This window comes from Stegodyphus dumicola, chromosome 7, assembly GCF_044657685.1.
Source record: "Stegodyphus dumicola isolate Sdum_Otavi_A_Nest chromosome 7, ASM4465768v1".
NCBI lineage: Eukaryota > Metazoa > Arthropoda > Arachnida > Araneae > Eresidae > Stegodyphus > Stegodyphus dumicola.
Genome location: NC_140774.1, coordinates 84,309,749 through 84,330,865, shown reverse-complemented (window position 1 = coordinate 84,330,865; position 21,117 = coordinate 84,309,749). Strand labels below are relative to the sequence as shown.

General features: G+C 32.9%; 1 protein-coding gene across 4 annotated transcripts in view; it reads right to left on the bottom strand.

The window, feature by feature from the left end:
- Nup188 (nuclear pore complex protein Nup188) overlaps window positions 1–21,117 on the bottom strand; it is a 281,814-nt gene that overhangs the window by 91,057 nt on the left and 169,640 nt on the right. For all 4 annotated transcript variants that reach the window (XR_015042153.1, XM_085820546.1, XM_085820547.1 and 1 more), the window contains exons 28-31: window positions 16,882–17,134; window positions 9,243–9,446; window positions 6,353–6,415; window positions 1,218–1,321 (exon numbers count right to left, since the gene is read on the bottom strand). Coding sequence is in view for 3 of the 4 variants with exons in the window: in XM_085820546.1 (XP_085676672.1) it covers window positions 1,218–1,321; window positions 6,353–6,415; window positions 9,243–9,446; window positions 16,882–17,134 (624 nt within the window). In the remaining variant the exon portion in view is untranslated. The remainder of the gene's footprint in view (window positions 1–1,217; window positions 1,322–6,352; window positions 6,416–9,242; window positions 9,447–16,881; window positions 17,135–21,117) is intronic.

Genomic DNA, 21,117 nt, shown 5'->3' with positions numbered 1-21,117 from the left:
AGTGAATAATGCTTGTCAGGCATCGGCACAGGTTCAAAGCTAAACTTGGCTAACTGTTTGATAAACCAGACATGGTTTATCAAACAGTTAGCCAAGTTATGAATATTAAGAAAAACACAGTGAAAAAGTTAAATGAGCTATTTTAACAAACACCTGAATGACAAGAAAGCAGAACATGATTACACCTTTAAATAATAAAATATTTAAAAATTAAAATATGCATATTATTTTCTGAAAATTAATGAGGAAAAAGATATATAATATAAAGATAAAAAAGATATTTAATAGATTAGGTAAACATATTTTTTTGAATGCTGGAAAAACTAAAATGTTACATCTCATCTTATTGCAATTGCATAGAACCACAATTTAAGGTCTATACTCAATAATTTCTGATTATCCACATCCCGTTGAAAAGTATTGAGGCAAGATGTTACTAAAATAATGTAATCAAAATTTATTTATTGTGTAACCATGATACAACTAAAATGTATTTATTGTGGCAATCCAGGTATGTGCATACAGTGAACGAGTGTAATTTATTAGTGTTTGTTCTTGTTACATTGACAGCACTCATTTGTGTTTGTTTTTGTCTCACTAAACTAAGTGTTCCCCCCCCTCCTTGTAAAGAATCATAACGAAACTGTGGAATGCGCCAGCTGATGAAAAAGAAAAGTGTTACATTTCTTGAGAACTGTGGCTTTTTGTCCCAGCAGAGAACGCAAAAAGTTACATTCTACGAAACTGTACTTTGTACACAATCATATTTTATTGATCAAAATTTGTGCAATTATCTGATGTTATTTAAATGAAAACAGATTACTCTGTTACATAGGAAAATATCAGTACATGCAATGCCAAATTTGTACAATTCTGTGATGTTTTTTTACAGTGAAAAACTGTGCACATGGGTGAAAGTGAAATAAAAAAGGTAAGTGTTTTGTTACGGATGTTTCTTTAATTTTGTTAGCTGGGGCTGTTTTATGTAATTCTTACTGTGATGCCATTTTTGAAAATTGCTGTTGTCTTTACATATTAGCTTGGTGAAAAATTAATCATCTACATGAGTTAGCGATTGGGAGTTGTGAATAAACAGAAAGTACCCTCCTTTCTACAAAAAACATATGTAAGTATTATGTTAAAGAATCAGAAAATATTTCTTTTGCTTTAAATTTCTTCTGAGAAAACATAGTGGCAATATACTATAGAATGCATACTCTTGTTTCAATGCTTCAATTGCTAATGCTTGATGACCAGCCCACAATGCATGAATAAATTCAACTGATGCACAAAGCAGATCTTGGGGATATGAATCAGTTGACTGAAAGAAATATATATATTTTGATTAAAAGAAACAGTGTATAATCAAAAAACATAAAAATTATATTGTTCATAAAATTTACATTATTTTTTCTTGTAGTTTTTAATAAATTAAACTTCTAAATTAATATTTAATTCTCAAATTTTTCATTTAGGTTCTATTTGCAATAACAATGGCTGAGCTTTCCATAATGCTTAATTTATAGTAAATGAAAGGATCCTAAATAGCAAAATATACTGATCTTGATGCCAAAGTTGGGAATGAGTAAAAAATTGGGGGAAAGCATTATAGAAAACTGGCTTAATAGCTGTCTATTTTTAAATGAATTTGTTTTATATGATTATTAATTTTTAAAAAGTTATTTAACATGTTTCAAACACACTAATTTTACAGAATTTCCTCTGAATTTCAGTAATTATTATTCTTTAAACAGGCATGGTATTATTGCATTTAGTACTCAAAAGCTCTGAGCAGCATGGGTTTTTAGATTTGTTATGAAGTTCTGCATTTAAACAGCCTATATTAGCTAAATTTGTATATTTACTTATTTTAGTCTCTATTTTCATAAACTTACCTTCATTTAAGATGACACTTATATTATTAAAGAAAGTAAGAAAACAAAATATCTTTTATAAGCTAACATATACCAAGCACCCCCCCCCAAAAAAAACACTTATGACTGGATAAAACTGGTCATGGCACTCAAAGGGCCTTTGTTTTATTACAGTACAAAGTCCAAGATCTGGACTCGTCAGGATCTCAGTGATTTCAGGGCTGGGATTTTTCAAATTGAATCTAGTGAGATGACATATCGTAATTATAAAATTAAAATACAAAGCAGTAGTTTATGAAATAATGAAGCCTTTATGATCTTGAGGGAACCAAAATATTCAAAAAAAAAAAAAAAGTTCAGTATTTGTTGCTTTATAAAACATTTCTTCCAATGAAGGTTGGCTCAATTGCTTTATTTTTTGTGCAAATACCTTCTCTTTACGTCTATAGATAGACATAATTTCTTGTTCGGTTAGAAAGTTCCATTTTTCTAGTCCTGTAACTGCCATATCAAGAACTGTCACTAAAGTATGAATTAAAATATTTTCATACTATTGGCGGCTACCAACACACTTTGCCACTAAATTTTGTTGTTCTGCAAATGCTCAAGTCTTATCTGAATCCTGAAAAGTTAATTCCCAAATATATTTTGAGATTGATCCAGAGCTGGCATCAGATATTTTCCAGCCAGATGCAGTCTCTGCGTGTCATAAATTTTGCTGCAAAGAAATCCCCAAAATTCTTAAAATTTTGCTGCGCTAAATACTAAAGATTTTGCCCTCCCTTAATTTTGTTTCTTGGTGCTCAGTCTAAAAATTTTGCCGCCCTAAATACTAAAGAGTTTGCCCTCCCTTAATTTTGTTTTTTGGTGCTCAAGTCTAAAAATTTTGCCTCCACTACATTCTGTTGGTGGTGTGGCCACACCAGCTTTGGCACTGTTCTCGGGTTATTTGAATAACAAATCAGTTGTTCTCAATTCAAAAGCACTACACGTAATCTTTTCGTCTACAAGTATCATTTAATTAATTAATTAATTATTTTTTTTACCATAAGAAAAAAAACATTCTGTTAAATTTCTTTTCATCAACATGCTTAACCTTTTACAGTGCAGTTAGGTGAAGTACGTAATCTTCACCAAACGTAATATCAACATAAAAGGTCACCATGGTCTTTAGTACAAGAGGTGATCAAATGAAAAGGTGTGAAACGACACGGTGGGTACAAATGTAGACTTTATTCAAAATATACACCATAGGCTTGAGCACAGCGATCCCGCTGATGAACAAGCCGCAGGATTCCTTGTTCCCAGAATTCTTGTGGCCGTGATGAGATCCAGTCCTTCACAGCGTCCTTGAGTACGTCATCCGAGTTGAAGCGCTTCCCTTTCAGGTGTTTCTTCAGTGGACCAAACACATGGAAATCGAAGGCCGACATGTCCGGACTGTAGGACGGATGGCCCAATGTCTCCCACTTGAACTTGGCCAATTCCATGTGTGTGACTCTGGAGACGTGTGGACGCATGTTATCATTGAGCAGAACCACACCCTCCGTGAGCAGCCCGGTCTTTTGTTCTTGACGGATCTGCGTAGGCGTCGAAGTGTCTCACAGTACACATCAGAGTTAATGGTTTTTCTGTGTTCGAGGAATTCCACAAGTAGTGGACGTTGAACGTCAAAAAAGACGGTGAGCAACACCTTGCCTGCTGGCTTTGAACTTTTTAGGGGGAGGTGATGACGCATGCTTCCACTGCATGCTGTCCCGCTTTATCTCGTAGTGATGGCACCAGGTCTCATCACCTGTGACGATCCGCTAGATGAAAGCGGGGTCTTCCTGATACCGAAAGAGATGTTGCAGTGCTAGCCCCATACGCAGTTCCTTTTGCTGGTCGGTGAGCTGCTTCGGAACCCAAGCAGCACACACCTTCCGATATCGCAACCTGTCATGAACAATTGTCCACAAGGTTCCATAGCTGACATCCACCTTCACCGCCAACATTCGCAATGTGACACACCTATCACTTCTCACTAGGTCGTCCACCTTGTCGATAAGATGGCTCATGATGACAGTGTTTGCCTGGCCTGGTCTCGGGTCATCACCTACACTCTCACGGGCTGCACGAAAACGAGCACTCCATTTTCTGACAGACTTGTCACATTTCTCCCTGTAAACTGTCATCATCTGGTGATGAATAGCTGCCGGTTTCTCACCTTCCGCTGTCAGAAGTCGGATAACACCTCACTGCTCCTCAGTCGTCGAATTTTGCAACGTGAATGCCATACTGTCCTCATACGGACTGCCGCATCATTTGGACGTCGCTTTTGATAAGAGCCTCTGCTCTCTTCTGCGCATGCGGGTGCCTGCGTACGCTCCGATCCCAGTCAGAGACTCCAATCGCATCCCGAGATGTCTCGCTACGTTCTCCCATGGCGGAATATGCAAATATTTAACTGTTACGTTTTTACGTCATTCTGTACCTTTTCATTTGATCGCCCCTTGTATTTAACTACTTCTATTTTTTTTTAAAGTTATTTGTTGAGTAGTAATAATAGTAACACTACAATAATAGCAGTTTACAATAGGTAACACTACAATTTCATTAATATGTTTCTGTTTTTATTTTTCATTTAACTGCAGCTGAAGAAGGTAATAATGTTTGAATCACTGAAACTATTACTGCTAAAATAAAATCTGTATCAATCAACATCATGTTTTCTAACACTCAGTAATAAATAGTTGAAAATATTAGTCTGCTATGTCTATATACACATTTTATTTCATTATCAGCATACAAAGGTTCAAAACATAAACATCCTATTACCAGATTCCAAAGTTTAATGAAAAACTAAAAGCATAAGAAAATTGTGACTGGTGTCATGAGCAGCTCTGCCTATCAACAGCCTGGGACATCCTTCCCACCTTGGTCAACCTCAAGAAGTATGAGAAGCTGCAAATTTCACATTATTGGATTCAGATTTTGTTGGCAACATTGTCAGTTTCTGACCAGTTAGAAAATGGAGTCAAGGCTTCTTCAATCATCATTCTTTGTTCACATACTAATAGTCTGCAGTTCAGGGTGGTTTCTACCCCTACCTTTATCAATGGCTGAAATATTTAAGTTATTGTCAACAGAAGATTTAAATTGTTCTTGAAAACTTTGCAGCTTCGCTTGAACATTATTAGCAGCTACAGGTATGACATTCTGAGTAGCTTTGCATGCTTTAAAAGTAGCGAGTTTGACACTGTCTGTATAGTCTTCACATTGTAAAACATCAGATTCATATTCAACATTGTACAATTAAATTATGAATACTATCATCCAATAATTTTATTTCATTCAAAAGTCGATCATAAAAAATATTTTAAATCATCATCAATTCCCATCTTTGGAACTATCATTATTACAGTCTGTCAACTACATAATAGAGCAAGTAATATTTGCTCTAACAGTCTTTTGTTTTCATTTAAGAAGCATTATATCATCTACAGCATCATCTTGGAATGTACATGTAAGAAAATAAAACTCTAAACAATATAATTAAAGCAAAATAAAACTACATTTGTCTCAAATTTGAAATAACAGGAGCATTTAATGCTCAAAATACTGCATTTATCGAGTTTCAGCACCAAAAAGTTGTGTTTATATATACGTTTTATTTCATCACGATGTACAAGCAGTTCAAAATGTAAACATCATTCTTACATAAACATCCTATTGCCAAATTCCAAAGTTCAATGAAGCTCCAGTGCTTGGGAAAATCATAACTGACATAACAAGCAGCACTGTCCGTTGAGACATCATCATAAGTAAAGAGCAGAATATAAAAATTTTAATGTTTAGTAAATCATAAATTTGTGTAGGAGTTAAGTGAGAACAAAGTTACCCTTATGACTGCCTATAGCTTAAAACTTAATATTCAGATCTTTAACTACTAAGAATAATTATGCAGCTTAAAACTTCACAATAATAACTGTGCTACTTGGACCTTGAATAAGTTATGATAACTCCAGTAATTATTTACTGTCCACACACCATCAAAAAGTTGCAAATTTGTTGCTAACCTTGCAGAGCATTCCAGAACTTGCTGGCAATTTATTTTTTGTGAAGCTAATACTCGAAAGAGAACAGGTATTTTCAAAATGGTTAACCACATTTAAGTAACTCATAATTAAGTAAGTACCAAAACACATTTAAGTAACTCGCTAATTTAAACACTTTTTTATTGCAATTAAATCATCACAATCATTAATTTCTCTCTGAAACTAAAAAAGATATTTCAAACTTTCTAATTTACCCTGTATTAATTTACATGAGTTTTAATTAAATGTAAACTACTACTAACAGATAATTACACAGTGTAAATGAAAGTTCGAACATGGTACTTGATTTTCCATTTATGTTTTAGTGTTTTAAAATTACCAAAAATTATATATAAAAGATTTGGTAATATAAATGGTATATAAATGAAACAGAAAATTTACCTCATCTTTCTTTTCTTTGAGTATTTTTTTCACACATTCTAAACAACTTTTATTCTCTTCTTCCTAAATAAACAAAAATTAGTTTAAATATTTCAAAATTACAAATCTAAAAAATTTTTGTGAAATTAATTTTATATTCCTTTCAGTTTAGCCCTACTTAAATAAGTATATTATTATATAAAATTTATGCAAAAAATTATATGATTGCATTCCTTCTTAAACAGGGTTCATAGCCACATTTTAGTTAAAAAAATAAGCACCTATAAGCACTTTTCAAGCACATTTTAAGGAAAAAATAAACACCTGTCTAATTACATTATACACAACTGCATAAACTTAAAAGAAAAATTAGACTTGTAATTTAAAATATGAGCAATGCAATATTTATTAAGAGAATGAGCATTACCTCAACCATGGAAATCAACTTTTTTTTTTTTTTTTTTTTTTTTTTTTTAATTTTAAATGACAGTTCAATTTACAGAATTAGTTTACAATGAGAGGAAAAAAAACTATGCAGAACTAAACTATATTACAAGATTTAATGATGATATTTCAGTTGAAAATATAGAAAATAAATAATAATAAGCCATATTAATTGTATTCGTTTGGCACCTAATAATAAATACAATTTATTTTTCCACTCATATTAATATTTAAATAATTTAACTTAAATCAAAATTCTGAACATTTTCTAAATTTTCATTGCATAACAGTTTTTCCTTAACATATATTCCAAGCAAAGTAATTTAAGTAAAAAAGAGGCACATTTCTGAAATCAGAAGATGGGAAATTGCTTCATTCAGTCATCCTTTAACAGTAAAAGCTTAACTAACCTGCATACTCGGAAATTCCTGAATATTCTGGATAGTAACTGGAAAAAGAGGAGTGGGGGAGATTGTAGCCGTTCTTTAGATTTAAATTTAGGCTAAATAAATGAATTTGACATTTCGATATGTGCATCACATAAAAATAGACCAACGGAACTGAGAAATATTCTGCTTAGAAAACACAGTAAAACTCTTTTAAGTGTTCATAAACAAATCTCAGACTGAACATCAAAATTAATTATCTCTGCAAAATACTGCAAACGTTATTGCGCAATACATGCGCCGTAATTCTTCCATATGTGATATTATGCAATCCTAATCAACACCTGCCGGTATTTGGAGAATAAAGAACTAAATAAAGGAAAACAAAAAAGAGACTTTAATTTTCAACAGACTATTAAATTTCCAGAATAGAATCAATCTTCACTTGGGTTGGGTAGACCGCAAAAACTTTTAGTCCTCTTCAATCCAGATTGGACAGTGACAAAAAAAAAAGTCCACTGCTTCAATATTAGAGATTTTGCGGAGAAGCTCCCAACCTCTGTACTGTATAATGTATTGCCAAAGAAAATGTACTTTCCTTTTATTTAAGCCATTCCAAATATTATTCCTTAGAAAGCTAATCTGTGTAAAAACACACCCATTTTTGGAAGTTTATCTATACTTCAGAAGTTATTGCAACTATATTATTATAAATATTAATACATATGCTCATAATATAAGCATAACGATCATAATAAACACGAATATGAACTGACCACGCGGAACAAGAATGCAAATTATTAAAATCTTGATAGAAATTCAAACGTGTGTAGCATTTGGGTGGGAGGAAAAGAATACCGAATGTACCAGAATTTTCTACCGTTTTCGCAATTCTTTGACCAATAGAACGACGTGCACCTGTCTGTACTCTGGCACACAACATAGGTTACGTTAATGCAGACAAAGGGGGAAAAGCTATTTCCGAGAGTATGATTCACCATCTGACGTTCCATATAAGGAAGAAAAGTTGTTTATTTAGTTTCGGCTTTGGTACCGTGGGGGGGGGATGCGCGTTCATTAAAAAAAGCACTAAAAGCAAAAAATAAGCACTCAAAACAAAATAATAAGGGTTTTAAAGAAAAAGTAAGCACCTATAAGGGCCTTTATATTTTATTTTCAAATATAAGGACTTATAAGCACTTGTAAGGACTGCTACCAACCCTGTTAAAATAAAAGAACTGAGGAAAAATGCAATAATCATAGCATATGAAAGCAAATATCAGTTAACAAAAATAATATCCATTCATAACAAAAATATGATGAATTTTTTTAAAATTAAAATCATAAAACACATACTTATACTAACAGAAAAAAATATTTTCTAAAAAATATATCAGCTTCCAGCAAAAGTACTGCTTATTATGAAAATAAGTAAAAAATTAATTTTCTTTTATTTTTCACTCCAGAATAAACTTCTCATGCGTATATTGCACATCAATGATCATAAAAACTATTTTGATTCAATTTTTAAACTAAATGCAAATTTTCATTCCAAAAATGCTTTTGTTACAAAAATTAAGAAATGGATAAATAAAAAAATATTAATCTATTAAATATAGTAATAAATTAAAACAGAAATACAGTAGAATCCCAATTAAACAAGCTCAAATTAAATTATCTGACATTGCACAAAAAAAATAGTGTTATTATTATTTAACTGTTTGAACTTCATAAAACACATTATTTACTATCAAGCATCATATATTTTTTTTATTGTAAAATTCTTTAACTATGCATCTGCATGTCCCAGTGGGACTTACCTTTATGAGGAAATCGTTTTATTATATATTTTAAAGAAAAACATATATAGAGAGAGTATATATTGATTTCAGTGTGCACTAATATGTCGGCACCTATATCACAGACATGTTTTTTATTATTATTATTTTGCTCATGGGATATATTTTAATAACTAGTTTTTGCTAAACATGTTATCCCTTTTCACTGGATTACTAATTAGTTTTATTCATGTTCAATAATTTGGATACTGCTGTAGTCTGAGTAAGATATGTTTAACTCACTGTACAAGTCTTTTCATCTTTCTTCTGTACATTGATAAACATTTCAATCAGACCGGGCTGTTGAGCAACACAAACTGTAAGAAATTCTAAAATAGATACTTTTAGTCGGATGTCTTCATACAGTGATCTGAGACGAGCAAGGAAGTGATCTCTTATAGCTTCTGCTTCAGAACCAAAGCAAGCCAGCAGAGACATAGGAAACTCCTATATACAAAATAATTTATGCAATGAAAAATAAGACGAAAATACATACATCATTTTTATTGAATGTACTGTTAAATACAAATAGTGTCATGCAGAAATAATTTAAACCTTGCATTCCAATATAAACTATAACTTTTAACTATATAGTGTATAAAGCTATAAATAGCCATAACTTTTAACTATATAGTGTATTGCAATTTGAATTGATTTTCAAATTAAATGCAAATTTTAATTCTAAAAATCGCTTTTATAATTGATGAAATATAGTGAATGTGATTGCATTTTTACTGAAATATGTTGCTTAGTGATTTTCCATAGTAGGATCTTAACTATGTTGTAATTTATAAATAATAAGTAAATACAAAACAAGATTGGGGAGGGGAGAAGGAGGTTTTTTTTTTTTTTTTAAGTTTACAAGCATCAAGCTTATACTGGAGATCTATTTCAAAGGATCAGGTATAATCTGGAAATATAGTACGAGGGCTATCCAGAAAGTAGATTACGTTTTGGAATAAAAAAATAAAGTATAGGAAACAAATTTTATTATATACAGATGAAAGCCACACTCAAATACTACTTTTCTACATAGTCACCATACAAATTAAGGCATTTATCGTAGCGATGTACGAGCTTGGAAATTCCTTCGTCGAAAAATTCGGCCGCCTGCGCCTTCAACCACTTCGTTACCTCTTCTTGCCTTCCATCTTGCACAAAACTTGTGGTAACCAAGCTTTTCGCTGATGATTTCGTGCAACAAACTTCGCGAAATTTGTGGAAAACTCAAAGAAAGTTCCGTTATTGTGAAATTTCGATTTTCACGGACTTTAGCATCGACTTTTTCGAGAAGTTCGGCGGTCACTATGCTGGGTCTCCCACTTCGATCTTCGTCGTGAACATTGGTTCGGCTATTTTGAAATCTTATGACCCACTCCACCTTCAGTGATAATGTTGTCCCCATACACTTCACGAAGCTGCCGATAGATTTCTATCGGTTTACAGTTTTTTGCGATCAGAAACCTTATTACTGAGCGCACCTCGCAGGATTTTCAATTAACGCAGACATTTCAAACCGTCACAGTATCTGAACGGAGCACAGCACGAACCTCTCACTAGCACGGCTACATGCAGACTGAGCTGCGCAACGCTCTGACCCCAAGATGGCCGCGCTAGCCCCGCCCCTAGCGGACACAGACGGAAACGTAATCTACTTCCTGGATGGCCCTCGTATAAAAATATTGCAGTTTTTTAATGGCCAAAAAAGACTGACTGGATCCAAAGCTTCAATTTAGCTGAAATCCAGTTGACCATCTGTAGGTAACTATATATGTATTAAAGAATACTCCGGCAGTTTATAATAGTAGTAGTAATAATAAAAATAATAATCTAAACATAGTTTTGCAGTAGCAGATATCTTGATTTAAAAATAGTAAGATATATAGCTCTGCTATATATGATATGCTTTATTTTTGTCTATCTAAAACAAATTTTTTCCTGGCGAAATTAGTGTGTATTACTTTTTTGTTCTCCCCTATATCTTTTTATCATACCAAATAATGAATCATACTTTTACAATGAAAAGCATGTTCAATACAGGCATATTATTTGTTACTGTACCTTCTTACAAATTGAAGATTTATCTTAACTCCGTTCTAGACTAAAACTGTGTCACTTTGCTTTTTTTTTAGCTACATCTTGAGAATTTTATCATTACTCTTAAATAAAAAATTTGCCAATAATTATCCACAGTATAATGATGCATTTTCCCGCATTACTATTCCACTGATTATTTAAATGTTTAGGTGACAATAATTTAATTTTGTGTATTGTTAAAAATGTTAATCTCATGATTTTCTTCAAATATTCCAATATATTCTCTAAATGTTCCACAACTCATGAATAATTTTGAAAATATTTTTAGCATTATTACAAGATTACATTGAAATAAAACTAATTATTTTTAGTAGCCTCTAAATGTGTAAGTGAAAATAAGAATTGCAAGTTTTTTGTTTAAATCAAACTAGAAATGAGAAAAAAGGAATTTGAAAAGTAAATAATCTTGCAATAATAAATAGCTTAACTATACATGCACTACAAAAGTTCTTGAAGAAAACTGAAAGTACTACTCTATTCAATACATGAATGGTATAAAAGGGAAACAAGATTAGAAACAATAATTTGTTTTTAATATATATATATATATATAATTACTGTGAAAGATCAAGATTTGGAGAATGTCAACATTCACACAGTTGTTTGGTGCATGTCCAAAATATTTGCCAAATACGCTTATTTCTGACTTAATCGGCAAATGTCGACATTCATCATGCACTAATGGTGAATGCTGAATACATCAGAGATTTGCATTTTGTTCTTTGTATTTCAGGCGCCATAAAACTTCAAGGGTAACGTAACGTTTTTCCTGTCTTGTTGAGAGGAGTAACCAATCCCTGGTGAGAAGAGTTGTTTTCTCTGTGTGACATGTAGCTTTTGATTCTAACGCGAGAAGGGCTACTTGATATTACTTGACTTCTTAATAATGACAGCAGTTGTGCTTGGATAAATGTTAAACATTTCGTTTTAAATTTAGCCAATAAAGAACTTTTTTTTTTTACTTTTGAATTTATACTGTATATGTCAAAATATGAAAAAAGCTTAAGTAACATCACATGTAAATAACTTTTGAACTTAATCAGTACATTCTAAATGAGAAAGGAAAATAATACCAAAAAAAAAACTTAATTATGTGATTGAAATCTTATTTATTACAACAACTTAAACTTTTATGACATTTTGAATTGCACAAGGGTCCTTTGCTTTTACAACTGCATTTAATTGTGGAACACTTCCTTTTGCAGTGACAGCTTGTATAGCCTTGCCCTCCACTTCTTGAATTAGCTGCAGCTGCTTTTCTCAGAGACACTTCTTGAGAAGAAATCTCATCTATGGAAAGTAACTTTTCTTTAAAAATTATGAACTGATTATGAGTATAAAGCAGCTTGAAAGTGCCATTTTTATTTGCTAGTTTATAAAAGTCGGAGTCTTCTAGTCTAACAACAACTGCCAACACATTTTGGCCGTCTGTACGACCACGAACGACATCAGGGACTTGTATTAGTATGGTATCACCAATTTGAGCAGGAAACATTTTTTTTTTTTTTTTTTTTTTTTTTGGTTTGTAACATTTTCATTGCTTGCAGTAAAAGATTCTCTTTCGTGGCTGATCTTTTCACAGAAATTAATTTGTGTAGTTCAGTCCAGGCTTGATACGAAGATGTGGTAGGTTGCAGGTTCTCTTCAATATTTTTCTTTGGAATATGATTTTCGGTATGGCAACAATTTTCTTCAAAAGTATTAACAGTTTCTTCAATCTGTTCTTCGGTTTCAAAAGTATTAGAAATTTCTTAAGAGTTGTTCTTCGGTTTCATTATTTGTGATTTGTTCACCAGGCAAAAAAGACGATGCTATGCCTCTTCTTGGTTTAAAGCCAAACATAGCTTCATAAGGAGTAACAAGGAGGTGAGGAGAGATGTGTTTGAAAAATAAAAACAATTGTCTTCTCGTTAACTTGCAATTAATGCATTTAACTTTTCAAAGAAAAGTTCATGATTCACTGCAGTATCCATTCAACATAAATTAGGGTAACGGATAAAAAAAAAACAAAATTTAAGAAAAAGTTGCGTATACCATCCGACTTAGCATAAGACTGACAAACAGTGTTCCACAGTATAAAAAATACATGCTACATAACTTCAATCGCAGCAAAGCAAAGGATTTGGCGACAGACAGTCGCCCCTCTGTTGAACTCGACTTCTCTTTTCGACCTCCACCACAGTATATCTGTGATTGTCGACATACACTGCTGGTGGTTCGAATGTACAAGAATATAACCAAATATTCGGTCTTTCACCGACATATTTGGTACATGTTGACATTCACCGGTGAATGTCGACATTCTCCAGTTTCGGTCTTTCACAGTAACACACACACACACACATATATATATACATAGTATATTGTTATTTTAGATTTAATGCCAATGTATATATTGTTGCATGCATATGGGTTTGTATTAGGTTGAATGCACAAAGAACCAATGATAGCTTGATAAAATTTATTTTACCAAAAGAAACATTTTACAGTTCTGGAACTTTCAACAAGAATACTCTTATACAGGGTTGCCACTCAAATAGGAGAATGAAATTCCCTGACTTTTCCAGGTTTTCCAGGTGTGTTTCAAGAAAATTCCAGTCTATCCGCGTAATGTACATTGGCTGTACTAAGAGGTAAATTAATTATGGTATTACTTGTACTGTGTAGCAAATTCACTTAATTATTTAATAAATCCCAGAGGACATTTATTCTTAATTATTCTTGGTATACTTTGTTTGATAATTTTGTTTAGTTTTCCACTTAAGAAACTTAATAAAATTTAAGATATATACATTGGATAACAAATGTATGTTTTATTTAATTATTACTCATGATCATCACCAGTTCAACACGAGGCTAATCCGGTCCTTATAAATCACAACGCAATGCTAAATAGTTAGGTTAGATTTTAGGTAAATTTAATTTGCGTGAGGTATGTTCTTAAAAGGCACCTTAACACTTGAAAACACAAATATAATTATAATAGTTGTTGTTTTCTCCACTGAAGATAGAGATTAGAATCTGCCAAATCTGGAATAAAATAAGGCTTTTTTTGCAGACATTCTGCAGCTAAACGAAAGAAAGAAATCTATTTTAATAAATTGAGGTATTTTATATTTATTTTGCAGCATACATAAGGAAAAAATATGTGCATTAAATTTCGTGACGGTATGTCATCATACTGCTATAATTAATTTTAGGATTATGCCAGAGAAAATTTCCTGAAATTTGGAAATATTATTTACTAATAATAAATAAATTTAGAGGGAAGAAGCAACATTAAATTATATGAATAACATAAAAATAATTACTTAAAAATTGAATTAGAATAATCAACGATATTTTAGCGAATATAGTTATATTACATGGCTAGCCTAGATGACTGATTACTATTTTTTTATTTTACTGAAAAACGGCAAGGTATTTATTAAAAAGAAAAAAAAAAAAAAAGGTTTAAAAAGATTTTGCGGTAAAATTCTAGTATACGGTAAGGCTTTGGCACGATTTTGAAAATTGTCGCCAAGACCAAAATGACCCGTTTACTGCGCATCAAGATGTCGCCAAATCCCATTATTATTCTAACCAAAGAACGTCTATGTAAAGAAGAAAAGGTTCCATACCAGTAAAATGCTATTACGCCGCTAGAATGCGGAGGGAAAATTTGCCAAGGGATTTGGCGACGGAACCTAGCGGCCAGAATTTCCCTCTCCGCGATGTGTACAGGAAATTGAGAAACACGTGTTAAGAAGAAACGCTTTTTGACAAAAAGAAAACTACGAAAATCTGTTTTTAAATTATTGCGAAAAATCCAAGAAGAAACGTTTTATCAAAGGACGTTTCTTCTTGGATTTTTCGCAATAATTTTAAAAACGGATTTTCGTAGTTTTTTTTTGTTTTTTTTTCCCTGAAAATAACTAATCCATGAATTAATTTACTTGCGCCAAAAAATATTTTCTTTTCCTTTAGAGTTTAACCACTTGCGCTAAGACTAAACTTCACGGTTGCGGTGCCGTGCGCTACAATATAACAAGCGGTAAAGTGTCTCATTTACGTCGCTCCGCATCTGCGAGTGCAATCCAGAGCTGTAACTCGAGAAATAAACAATCTCGTTGTTAGGCGACGTGTGCACCACGTTATTTTCATTTTTGCGATAAATGCTTATCGACGTGTTCACGTCGCTCGCGGTTTGAGACAAAAGCATCTTGACGTGCGTGGCACGTCTTTTTAGCGCAAGTGGTTAAAGAAATTTTAAACGATATTCATTTTATGAACTCTTGATAACGTGACCTTCGAACTTCGACACCGGTTTCGAGCTTTGGCAACAGATATATCAGACATGCACAGCTGTTTTCCCTCTATGATGGAACGGAGCCACAGCCACGTCTGTTGCAGAGAGGTTTTCCTTCTTTACAATACATATTCTTTGATTCTAACCTCGATGGTACCGTATACTAGGATTAAACCCATTTTGTTTTATATGAGAACAGGTACTTTCTTTAGTTCATGCACTGCACATGCGATTCTCGAGAATATTGGAAACCAAAAGTTGCTTTGCCTTTCTAAAAGCCAATCAAATTGGAGCTGCGAAAATTGGCTCTATGCCAGCTACCCGAATGACACTCACGTGATACATAATTCGCCAAAAAAGTTACCTCTTCCGACGTCGGCGCAAAAATCGCTTTTTTTGGCTGGATCGTTGTATGAACTTCTGTGACTTTTACAGATTTTGACAAAAATACTTAAATTCCCTGACTTTTCCCTGAATATTTTGGTCAATTTTCGAATTCCCTGACTTTTCCCGGTTCTCCAGGTAGCGTGGCAACCCTGCTTATAGCTCTTCTAAGTATCACAGAATACAATCAGTAGTTACACTTCAAATGACTGAAAACAAACACACTGCAATGCAAAGTACATCTAAAAGACGAAGCTCGCAATACTCTTAATACTCTGAAGTCAATTTTGAATGAAAAACTGAGAGCTGATGTTCTCTCTGATTTTATACAGCTTTTACCTGGCCGCTGAAAACTTTCTAGTACCTTTAACTTCTTGAAATTACTGGAAGACATATATTGTTAAAGTTACTTATAAGAGCCGCATATGGTTGCAGTTACATATATATAGAGATCAATAACAGTTATCCAAATATGATACCAATTACAGTTATACAAGGACTGAACTCAGATGTTGCCAAATGATTACTAAGCTTGTAGACTTTTGGTGATTTCTTGCTAAATTTGGTGACAAAAAATCAGTCACCAAAATTATCACCAGCTTGGCAATATCTCCCCAATTTAGTGAGATAGCCATTTACCTCACTGTTAAATAGACTTGCCTCTGTAATCTTATTTTTCTGGGACAGCTTCGGTCTCTTTGGACTTTTCATGTTACATTACAATTTCACATGTAATTTCACTAAAATTATTTACATATATACAAAATTCTCAACAATATTATAGGCACATTAGTTTTCAGTCTTTCTGTCCCATGCATTCCTTTTACCCCCTCCCTTTCCAAAACTAAAAAAATACATATAAATTTATTTTAGATAATTTTTAAAGGCACAACAAGAAGCAGGTGGAGTCAAGCTAATCACATTTTCCCCTGAAACCATGAAATTCTCCTCTTGTGAGATCCCCTACTATACCATTTCTAATGTCAAAATACCTTCTATTAAAAAATTTTGACTTATTGTAGTGACCTCAAACTGAATTTGCAATATTTCTAAGCTACATTTGTGAAAAACCAATGTTATTCACAGCAAGATGATAAAACTATAACAACTCACCTTTGCAAATCTCTTCAATAACTGAACAGCTAAAGTGGCTAAGCGAGGGTTATATCGTTGAAATGCATAGTGTGCTACCATTAGTACAACTTGGGGCTGAGTTACATGTCCCGGGGTTGAAAACAAAACAGCTTCGAGAGGAGTTGTTTCCCTTTTTGAGCTCATTAATGTCACATTATTACGCAGCAATAAAAGGCGGTTTAAAACAGATAAAGATAAACGGATCATAGATGTGACCTGCTCGCCTAAATCACTGAAAAAAAAAAAAAAAAAAAATAACCAAATGCATTAAAAACAAATAATTTAGTTATAAAAATATCATTAGTGTCACATACCAAAAATAAAAGGATCACTGCCACATGTTTCCAAATTCCATGAATAAATATTTTTGCTACAAAAGTATAATTAGCTCGTGTATCATACATTAAGAAAAAAATTATTATTATCTTATTAAACACACACATACTTGTCAAATTGATCAAACTTGGACACAATTCCAAATGCATGACTCTGTCTAATGTCAAGTTTTTAAAACAAAGTTTTATATATGTCAAGTTTTTATATATTTTACATATGACAGATCCTAAAAAATTTACAAAAAAAAAAAATCTGAAGTTTTTTTAAAAAAAGAAAAATATCAAATGAGACTTAAAAAATTCAAATAAAACAGATTTTTGGAAAAGAATCAGGGATACAATCAGAGTCCCCAAAACCGGTTTATAAATCCATTAGATTTTAGCAGTATTTATACTGTATTTCTATTATGATCCCCCTGATAGGAAGGGCATCTTTTTCTGTTTTTTTAATATAAAATAGAGTGATTTTTTTCACACCTTATAAAATCAAAATGAGATTAAAAAAATAAAAACATTATATATTTTATAAAGGATTCAGAAGGGTAGACATTTATCCTTTGAAAACGTATAAATTATTCCATTGTTACATAATCAAAGTATTTGTCTTTTTTTAAATCTCTGAAAATAAATAAACCATCATTTTACCTTCCATTTTCGATATCATTAACAGAAATCTTTCCTAATATAATTTTGTAAGAAAATGTCCATCTCCTATACCATTAACATCTACCGTAATTTCCGGAAGAAACGCCGCGGCGTTTACGTGTTTAAAACTTAAATTTTCAGCGGGTGCGGCGTTTAGGTGCACTAAAAATAAAATATTTCCTATGATGGTCATTGTACATAGTTTGGATGGCCTTGTCATTGTGCATAGACTGGTGCTGTTCCCACACAAAAGACCACTCAGTTGCTTTTTACGGACGTTATTTTGTTTACATTCTTTCCCTTGAACAGACCTACATACCTTACTCACCTTAAACGAGATCTCAGAACAATAACATTCTTCTCCCTTTCAAATCAACATTCTCATCAGTTTGAATAGTCTCTCTCCTCTGCCATTCGATGAATCTTCCAGGACCCATCCTCTCCCCACCCCTGCCTTTTCTGCAATTTTTTTCAAAGGCGGACACGACTCCACCTGCCTCGCAATAACGAACTCTGACGTATTTCCCCTTCAGCATGAATGGATTTTTCTTGGCATTCTGCCAGATACAGATCCCATCAGTTTGGGTACAAGTACTTGTTGGATAGTTTTTAAGTAAGAAGGGAGCGGAAAATTTTTGAAAATGTCCCTAAATGGCACAGAAGCTACACTGCTGGTTTTAAGCTTAATGTAATTTCACGTGCTGAACAAATTGGAAATCGAGCAGCAGCTCGAGAGTTTGAAGTGGACGACAGATGTATTTGATGTTGGAGAACTGAAAAAGAACTTCTTAAAAATATGCCAAAACAGAAACGAGCCAAAAGAAGTGGTACTGTAAGGTGGCCAAATCTAGAAGACGACCTTGCGAACTGGATAAAGGAGTAATGAGGAAAGGGAATGGCAATTTCGACTGTAAAAATTCGCTTACAAGCAAAATTTATAGCAAAACGAACGAACATAAATGATTTCAAAGGAGGTGTAGCAGATTTATGAAAAGAAAAAATATTTCTGTGCGTACTAAAACAACAGTCGGGTAACAATTACCAATGGACCGGCAGGATAAAAAGTCATCTTTTCTAAAATATGTGACAGCTATTATTAACAAAAAAAAAAAAGAAAAAGAAAAAAGAAAAGAAAAAAAAATTCTTCGGTCACAGATAATAAATATGGATGAAACACCGTTAGCTTTCAACTCTCCTGCAAACAGAACTGTTGATGAAACTGCTGCAAAAACTGTATCTGTGTTTACAACGGGGCATGAAAGAACGTCATTTACATGTGTGTTAGCTTGTGCCGCAAACGGTGACAAGCTAAAGCTGATGATCAATTTTAAACGAAAGACTATTCCGAAGGGAGATTTTCTTAATGACGTAATTATTTGTGCAAACAAGAATGGCTAGATGTGTGAAACAATCATGCATGAGTGGCTACAAAAAGTTTGGCAGTGTCGTATGGGATCTTTTTTCCAACCAAAGGGGTTATTGATAATGGATTCCATGCATGCTCATTTCTTTGAGTCAGTGAAAACCAGATGTCAAAAATTGTCTACGACCGAAGCAATAATTCCTGGTGGTTTGACAAAAATCTTACAACCGTTAGATTTGTCAGGTAATAAATCCTTCAAAGCTGAAGTCCGAAAGCGGTGGGAGTGTTGGATGAGTGAAGGATTGCATACATGAACCAAAAGCGGTAAAATGCGTAGAGCATCTTATGAAGAAATTGCAAAGTGGGCAGGAAGTGTGTGGAAAACAGTAAAAACATCGTCAATAATGGCAGGGTTCAAAGAAGCTGAAATTATATCCTTAGATAAAGAGACTGTAAACCAAGAGGATGAATGTGACGATCTGGAAGACTAAGATCAGGCGCACGACGTATGAGCGGGTGCATTGTCGTGGTGGAGAATCCAATGGCCCTTAATCGGCAGGCAGATGGGGCGGAGCACTCCAGCATAAAAGTCGCCAGTGACAGTCTGTCCACGAGCAACAATCTCCTTGTCAAAAACTCCCTTACCATTAAAAAAAAAAAAAAAAAAAATCAATCAGCATGCCCTTCACACGCGACTTGCTCAAGCGAGCTTTCTTGAGCTTCAGCGAGAAAGCAGTGTGCCATTCTGAGCTTTGACGCTTCAACTCAGGATCATACTTGTAGACCCAGGTCTCATCACCAGTAACCACTTTCTCCAAAAGGTTCGGATCAACATTCAACCATTGGAGCATTTGCTGGCAAACAGTCATGCGGCATTTCTTCTGATCCACCGACAAATTCTCCTATAATTTCTTTTAATGAAACTATCTGTTACTTGTATATATGAATCTGGATTACACCAATTTAATTTATCTTCACATTTATTTTAAAAATTTTCACTTTTAATTTTGATGTTCTTCCCAATATATTTAATCTTTCATTTATTCAATAGTATTTTCTGATAATTTCTGATATCTAGAAACTAATTTCTTATTTAATTTTTTTTTTAATTTTGCAAATCGAATTTATCATTTCAAATTTGATATTCATAAATTTTATCCCAATAATTTTTTATGTTATCTAATATGAATTTTTCGAATAATTTTTTATATCTAGATACAATAGTTCAATTAGATTCTCATGCATAATCATAAATGGTTTGGATAATTTTTGATAAGCTGAAATATTATCCCAACAACTCTATCTTTATACTCACAGATGATAGATTCAGATAAATTTTTATACCTAGAAATCAAATCCCAGTGGACTTCATTTTCAAAATTTCTATTTCAATTTTCGCTTAAAACACTGTTTTTGGAAACCTTACCCTAATTAATATCTAGTTACTTAGGGTAAAAATTCTTTGACTTTAAAGATAATTTTTGAAAGTTGAATGACTTCTGTTTAAAGCTTAAAAAAGTTTCCAATCTATCATTTCAATTTTTAAATAAGGTACAATAATAATTACCTTCTTTGTTAGAACTTTTAATTTAAACTCATCACCTTTATTAAGATACATAAAGAATATTTACAATGGAACCTCAAGATACGAGTTTAATTCGTTCCAGCATTGAGTTCGTATAGCGAATTTCTCGTATATAGAAACAAACTTTCCCACTGAAAATAATGGAAATCCAGTTAATCCATTCCGCACCTCCAAAAATCTCATTACCATCTCATCTTCAGTCAATGTATCTTGTGTTTTTCGGAGAAGGTCCAAGTACAGATTCTTAGCCTCGGTGCAAATGATAGCTTCCGACACCGAATCGCTTT